This window comes from Chelon labrosus (assembly GCF_963514085.1).
Source record: "Chelon labrosus genome assembly, chromosome: 10".
Classification (NCBI taxonomy): Eukaryota; Metazoa; Chordata; class Actinopteri; order Mugiliformes; family Mugilidae; genus Chelon; species Chelon labrosus.
Window position 1 is genome coordinate 12,017,613 of NC_140360.1, and position 7,619 is coordinate 12,025,231.

Below are 7,619 nucleotides of genomic sequence, written 5' to 3' on the forward strand. Positions count from 1 at the left end.
CCCACAAGCCTCGTTAATGGACAGAGTGTGAAAGCCTTCCAAAAGTCCATGACCTCTTTACCTTGGCTGAAAAGGTAAATTACGAAAGCAGAGCCACTGTTCCACGACTGGACCTGCTGGGGTCCAGGTCTAAAAACAAATCTGGGTTCTCACATAAATTTGTAGTCTGGCAGGTGCCCAAATTGCATTAAAAAAAATCCTAATTTAAAAACTAAAGTTTTTAATTTGTCTTTGGGAGAATTATTAAAATATAAATTTAATAAATAAATAAATATTAAATAAATAGCATGGTGTATGGTGCTGTTTATAAAACTAATTAAAAGCTAAATGACATTTTCTTTTTACATTTTAAGCCTCACTGTACACTGCTACTGTATAAGTTCAGATGACGTGTCGACTGAGCAGTTTCCCAGAATGCTACGCGGCGCTGGAGTCCACGTCATTGGTGCGCAGGCGCAGAGGTGTCCCTGCTGTTAGCTGAGGTGGACTTCTTCCGTTCGGTCAGTGAGAGAAGAAGCAGTGCAGCTCAGTAGCCGGACCTCAGGAAAAGAAAACACCCTCTCAGACTCGACAATGATCCGGATAGCCGCATTCCTCGCCTTGCTGGTCGTCACCTGCTCGGGTAAGTCAGCGGGCAACCGGTGGAAGAGATATGCCGGGGGTTAATTAGCTTGTAAGGCTAACAAGTCTGAGCTAGTAGCTAGCTAATCAAACCACTGCCATTTGTCTTCTCTCTAGTTAGCTAGATTATAAATCTAAGTGAGATTATTGTATTATTTATTAATACTGAGTAAATAATGCACTAGTGTCTTTGTTAACCGTGTCTCTGCTCTCTGTGGTGACAGGAGAGAGCTGCACAGACCCAGTCATCACTCCGTCGGCCTACACCACCTCTGACGCCGTCATCTCCTCCGAGTCTGTCTTCATCGTTGAACTGAGCCTTACCTGTGGCAACGGAGCACAGGTAACCCTCCATCTCCAGCACTTACAGACAGACAACATGATGCCTTGTTGATAATATCGATCAAATGGACTCACTGATAGAGACTTGTGTCCTTCCCAGAGTGTGACTCTCTATGCTGATGTCAATGGAAGACAGTTCCCTGTGACCAGAGGCCAGGATGTTGGCAAGTACCAGGTAAGAGTCCACATGTTGCTGTTGAATGAAGCTCTCACTGTATCTCATTTGATAGTGACAATACACACAAGATAAAGTCTCTGAGGTGTTGACTGCACATCTAAGTTCTTATAATCTTATTTTAGACCACTGTGCACATCTTAAGTATGCAAAACAAAGTCATTCCTAGCTGATTGTTTCGTCACAGGATACCTTTGATCAGTATGTTTTCATTCCCGGAGTTACTGACCCTCCACAGATTAACAGTCTATAAAAATCAAGAGTCGGAGAAAAGCATTTGTGCTTGTTTAACTAAATAAAAAACACTCACAAGGATTGCTCTTTTCTTTGACAGTGATTATTTGGAACAGCTGTAAACAATTGTCCTGTGTAACTTGGTCAGACCACAGCTTTAACTAACATTTCAAGTGTTTCTCAGTCATCGTCTTAACATGTGTCTTCTTCTGCCAGGTCTCCTGGAGTCTTCCTCACAAACAGGCCAGCTCTGGAACATATCAGGTCAAATTCTTCGATGAGGAGTCCTACAGTGCCCTGCGCAAGGTTAGTGTTTCATGCATGAGCTCATAGTGATGTGCCTATGAGCTGTCTTTTTGAAGTAAAACATTTTTTTTTATATTAATCAAATGTCTTCATCTTATTTGCTCCAGGCCCAGAGAAACAATGAAGATGTAAACGCCATTCAGCCTCTCTTCTCTGTCAACATTGACCACAGGGTGAGTCTCTCAGAGCACCACACACAGACATGAATAAGCATATGACCTTGATTATTAATCTACTAAATGAGTAAACACATTCAAGTAGATAGTCACTTTCATATTAGTGATGATTCTAGCATCTTTCTGTTCATTATTTTTATTTAAGACTGGTTCAGTCTTATAGCTCCCATAAGCTGACATCTATTTTCTGCAAAAACTCTCCAAAAACTCACAGTCCACTACCTACCTACCTACCTACCTACCACCACTTTAGCAGTTTAAAATTCCAGATATTTCCCTCAGGAATTAGTAGAGCCTAAAAATGAATGAAAGTGGAATCCCTGTTGAACTTCCACTCACCAGGCGGTCAGAAAGGTGACTCCCAAGTTGATTCTTCAGTAAATGATGGACGTGTTGATAGCAACTATTTGCAAAACAAAGCTGATAATATATATACAACTATGTCAGTACTATCTAAAGCATGACTCCTGCCCCAGACTCTCAAAAACATACGGCAGCTTAGGTTAGTAGATTGTATCAAACTAGCCTAAACAAAACATAAATGATGCCCTTCCCCTCAACTCATAAGACTCAAAGACCCCCCACTAAAAACGTTCTGCTGCCAGACACCACAGGACACCCTCACAAGGTCCATGTCCATTCTCTGATGAGTTGGAACTGTTTTGGAGGCACAGGGGAGACCTACACAATATTAGGCAGGTGGTCATAATGTTATGACTGATCTGTGTACACATGCGTAATAAAGGATTTTCGTTGTGTATATCTGTTGATGATATCATCTACAGATATACACGTGAGCTGCAGTTTAGCTGGTAAATAAAAGATCGACAACTCCTTTCAGTCAACCTCTTTTTATCTTTCTCTACAGGGTGCTTGGAGCGGCCCATGGGTGTCTACGGAGGTTGTCGCAGCTCTCATCGGTATCCTGTTCTACTACATGGCCTTCAGCGCCAAGACCACCATCCAGGCATAAACAGATCCACAGTCACGTTTTAACCACTGGATCATTAAAGACTGAGCTCAACCAAATGATCCATCATCAAGCGTTGTTTCAAACCAACAGGATTTTGCCACTTGATCTGATTTGAGACAAGGAGCAAAAGTAGCAGTCTTTGTATTATTATTTTTTATTCAGACTGTGTCTGTGTGCGATCAGTCTTCTCAATTTACAGATGAATTTCGTCAGGAGTTTGTCCTCTCAACAGGGGTGGAGTTTTGTAATTTTGTTTTTGAAATGCCAGAACAAAAAAAATAAATAAAATGGATTTTTACAAATAAATAAAACAAATCTACATCATCTGCTGTATTCAGTCCTGCTCTAAACATGTTGGTACACCAAGAACAAGTTGTCCTTCTTAGTGGATACACTGGCCAGAGTGGGACTTGTACAATGTTCTTAACACCAACAGAGAAAGGTCAAGCCCTCTGTGCATATAGGAAATGTCAATAATGTGACTGCTCTGGCTGGCCAGAACAAGCCAAATGGACAAGTTTGTTCCAGGAAAATGAATAAATGGCTTGTTTTTCTTCCAGCGTAATGTGTTTTGCTTTGTGTGACAGTGACAGTCTGCTCTTCTATAAATTCCTTTTAATCCAAGACAGACTGGGAGATTAATGGCCTCTTATTCCATAGCAACACAATTAGGATGTTGTTATCTGCCAGACTCAAACTTGTCTTGCATTCAATTGAGCAGTCCCCTGAAGTCCTGTAGATCAAGCAATTTATTACAGACTTATTGCTTAGAGGGATGAACTAGTGTTGTAGAAATAATTTTAACAGCTGCATTTATTTTGTCCTCTTAATATAATTTGATAAAGATAGAATTTCTACCAAGAACATTTATACTACTGTTCTAATGCAAATGTCTTTGTCCAAGTACTCTTCTATTAAGATTTGTATTAGTTAACAAAACCACAAGAAGTAATTTGGTCGTTGCTGTAAACATGCTCCACTTTGACGTTGTGCCTCAACTCTCAGTGGACATGACGGCTATTTTTGTCATCAGAGGAGAAGCCCGGCAGTCCCACTGGCATTCCTCGATAGTCAAGGAGAGATACGTGTTCAAACAGCGCACCAGCAGCTGATGTCCTGCCCTGTTTTCTCTCAACCTACACCAACAGCAAACGTTATAAAGGTGTTCGTTCGAAGAACAGCTCCTGGAACTGCTGCTCCATGTATTGCAGTGCCACCACTGAACACACTGTGGCAGCTCTGTGCTGCTTTCTATGTGTCTGTTAGAGCAGCAATGAGGCCAGCAATGAGCTCATGGACAGATTACATTATGATTTTTACTGCTTCATTAGGCCATAAGCTGTTGTTAATGTCATTGAAAACACTGTGTAATGCGTTCAGAGCCTTTGTCCTCATTACACCTTCTCAGCTTTGGATTGTCACATTTTCAGGTGCTTACAGAAAACCTGTGCTGATATGATCTAGTTTGTTTGGGAGACCTAAACTTAGCATGTCTATTTTTGTCCGTGTCCTCAATCGCTGTTTGCACTGACCGTCCAGCGCACAGAGAGACGCATTTTTACTTCCACACGACTTCCATGCAACCTCTCTCTCTCTCTCTCTTTCTAGACTAATGCAAACTTTGTACATGCATAACATGATCTGCTCACATAGCTGTGGCTCTCTGTGCACAATGCAAGCAGATAGTCGACTTTCACGTTGCTTTGTTGTCGCATACAGACGCTAGGATGTGTAAGCGCACCGCAGCTTTTGTCTCCTGGCACTTAGGCAAGAGACAATGGAGACATCACAATGTCACCTCAGACAAGACAAGAGTGGGAGTGAATTCAGAGACTCCCTAAAGCACTCACCTATTAGACTGTGGGATGAAAGGATGGATATAAATGGAACAAACAAACAAACAGTTAAGTTTTGATGGACTTAAAAGTCCACTGATGTCTGGGCTGGAGCGATGCCGTGACTCTGGATGCAGAATGAAAGATAGTTGTTGCTGTTTCAGAGTGAATGCACTAACAGGAAGTTGCAATGTTTTCTACCAGTGGTCAACAGTTTAGCTGTAATGATTTTTTTTTCTCTTTCAGGCTCTGTCTTAATAGGTCATGTAAATAAACAATTCAAGAGTTGCATTTCTATTTATACGATTACACAACATGGAGTTTTAATCTGGATTTACCAGAGCAAAGGATACATGTCCTTTTAATTAAAAGTTAATCTTTATTATCATTTACTGAGTCTAAATATTTTTGTTAAATAAGACTGCAGGCGAATCTGTGTATGTGTGTGTCTGTGTGTGTGTGTGTGTGTGTGTGCTGCGAGGCAGAGAAAAGCTGCTTTGACAGAGGTGTGTAACTCCAGGGGCAGACACCGATGGGCTTAGCGGGATTCAGCAATGTGGAAACTGGCGTCGCGCAAATGATTCTCACATGAAGTCACACTTTTCTGTCTATGCCGTGAGCACTGTTTTTACTGCTTGTTCCTCACACCTTTTGTAGAACAAGGTCAACAAACTGTGGCCTAACTCAATAATCAGAAAAGCAAACCGTCTCTTTTTGGGCCGGCTTGCCCTTCCTTCGCTGTAATAACAGTTATTGTTCCTCTGTATGTACAGTGAGGCATGTTACATGTGTGGCTGCTTCAACCAAAACAGTTTGACTGATGTTTGGAGTGAATCGGCTCCCAATCTATTCCGAGCATTTTTTTGTGCTTTACCCTCTGTTATCTCTCTCTTCCTGTTCTGTTTGGGAGTCCTCTAATCTGTTTCGCCTGTAAATGCAATTGCCAGTTAAGAGGCGACCATATATGGGGAAAAGGCCCCTTTTCTCTCCTTTTGTAAGAGTTTTTTTCTCAATAATTCTCTCCTCGTTTCACGCCAGAAGGTCAGCCGCTTCTTCTGCGTTACATGTGACCCTTAGCACTGAAATACTGCGGGATAAACAGGAGCAGACGCGCCACGACCAGCCGTTTGTTGTAGTGTGTAAATCCTGTGAAAGCATGTTGAATGAACTCTCATAAAATGGGGTTTATCAGACAAGGACCACATGCCTGTTTTTACAATGCCGAAAAAAAAAAGGTGTAAAGACAGCACGCTTTAAATAATGAAAACAAGGTGGCCGAAAGTGATAAAAGCTAACCTTCATCCCTCTGGCTCTCAGAGAAACGGCCTCTTTTAAATCAGTAAATACTTTGTATTCTGGCTGCATGCGAAGCATCATAATTGCTGCCAATAAAACAAAAGAGTGGCTATATTTAGCAAAACATCACCTTGAAAACAACTGCAGTTAAACTGATGCATTTTTATGTGAGAAAGAAAAAGTCTTTACGCCCAAAAATAGCTTCCAGCTGCTTGGACACGCAGAAGGTGAGAAAACCTGTCAGAGGGAGAAAAGAGAAATGAAGAAAATACTACTTGTTATTTTGAGAAGGCATGAAAAGCTGTTTCGACTTTGTTTTTCTTTTGTGTCCTCTGATTTATAGAGGATGATAATTCAGAACTTCTTCTCCTAACACAGATACTGGAGTTGGTTGTGCAGCTTGGTCCGGGTCAGATATACCTCCCGGTGTCTTGGAAATGAGCGTAGCAGCAGCCTCGGCAGACATCTGCTCTGTGGAGGGGTCTTGAGTTAAGCAGCGCAGACACATTTCTTAGTACGGTAAAGCTCCTGGCCCCAGGTCTAATTTATACTGACTGTGGTCAAGGTGGGGTGGCTCTGTCATTCTTCAGAGAGACGAGTCGGACTCCTTGGTGGACCTTAAATTCATTTAAGGAGGGAAGTTGCCCCTTTTCCTGCCCTTGTGGCAGCCGCACTGAGAGGTCATTCATTTCCTTTATGCCCCATCGCAACCACAGGCCTCGCAGGAAATGCTGTCCCACTGCAATGACGGAGTGACCTTCAGCTTAGACATCAACCTTCCGTATGGAAACCATGAACACTAGGAGATTCAGCATAAACACACGCAGTCCCACTCCAGTATCACAAAAAAGAGAACATACCTTCCCTAAAGATCATCTATCATAGGCTCTGACAAGGGAGTGATGATGGTGATAAAAGGAACTGTCAGGTCTTCTATTCACAGGAGACAGAGTCTCTGGGAAATTCCCTGCAACGATGGATCTATTTTAGCTGATATTTAGAGGCGATCTATCGGAGTGCATACATTATTTAGCTGTTTTAATGCTCACTAATGGCTACACTTTGACTATAATGCCCAGTTAAAGAGCGTCTGGCCTCTCCCATCGACCTGAAAGACGCTATAGTTCTGAAGTCTGGCCCTTTCAGCAGAGAAGAATCATCATATGACCTCTCAACTTCCTGACAGGAAGAGAAAAATAAATGAACACCCTGAAGGTTTGGGAGAAGTTCATCTCTTTTCCTGATATAACAAAGTAAGACAAGGAGCGTTGTTGCTGTAGCCTTTCATTTGGCAGAGAATCAAAGAGGAGGCTAGCGTCTGGGGGATAAGCGCACAGTGGCGTGCTGAAAGCCCAAACACCACGGCCACACAGAGGAAAAGGTGAGGCCTCTCATCCGACCCAGACGAGTACTCCCGAGACACCTTGAAAGCATCCCGGTATTGTCCCGCAACGCTCACGTAACACTTGTGGAAAAAAACATGAAGAACACGCCGGAGTGGCTCAGTGTGAGAGAGCGGCATCAAAAAACATTATCTCCATGAGGATCTGATTTGCTATGGATGGTTTGATCAAATCCGGTAAATTCTAATCTGATTCTGTACAAACAAAGTTATCACGTCCACTGAACTAAGTCTGTCATGCAGTTTCAGGGAGTGATAT

The 7,619-nt window shown here is 42.3% G+C and overlaps 1 protein-coding gene across 1 annotated transcript; it reads left to right on the plus strand.

Moving 5' to 3' along the window:
- Positions 1-444: 444 nt before the first annotated feature.
- ssr4 (signal sequence receptor, delta) lies at positions 445-3,387 on the plus strand. Its single transcript, XM_084552747.1, has 6 exons — positions 445-622; positions 846-964; positions 1,064-1,138; positions 1,589-1,678; positions 1,786-1,851; positions 2,723-3,387. The coding sequence occupies exons 1-6, from the start codon at positions 574-576 to the stop codon at positions 2,825-2,827; spliced, it is 504 nt and encodes a 167-aa protein (XP_084408873.1). The 5' UTR covers positions 445-573; the 3' UTR covers positions 2,828-3,387.
- Positions 3,388-7,619: the final 4,232 nt, after the last annotated feature.

What these genes read in the sequence shown, in the direction of transcription:
- ssr4 (XM_084552747.1), top strand. Translation starts at nt 574, where the DNA reads ATGATCCGGATAGCCGCATTCCTCGCCTTGCTGGTCGTCACCTGCTCG. An exon ending in AGGATGTTGGCAAGTACCAG is followed by an intron (nt 1,139 to 1,588) that starts GTAAGAGTCCAC and finishes TTCTTCTGCCAG; the next exon opens with GTCTCCTGGAGTCTTCCTCA. An exon ending in CCTACAGTGCCCTGCGCAAG is followed by an intron (nt 1,679 to 1,785) that starts GTTAGTGTTTCA and finishes TATTTGCTCCAG; the next exon opens with GCCCAGAGAAACAATGAAGA.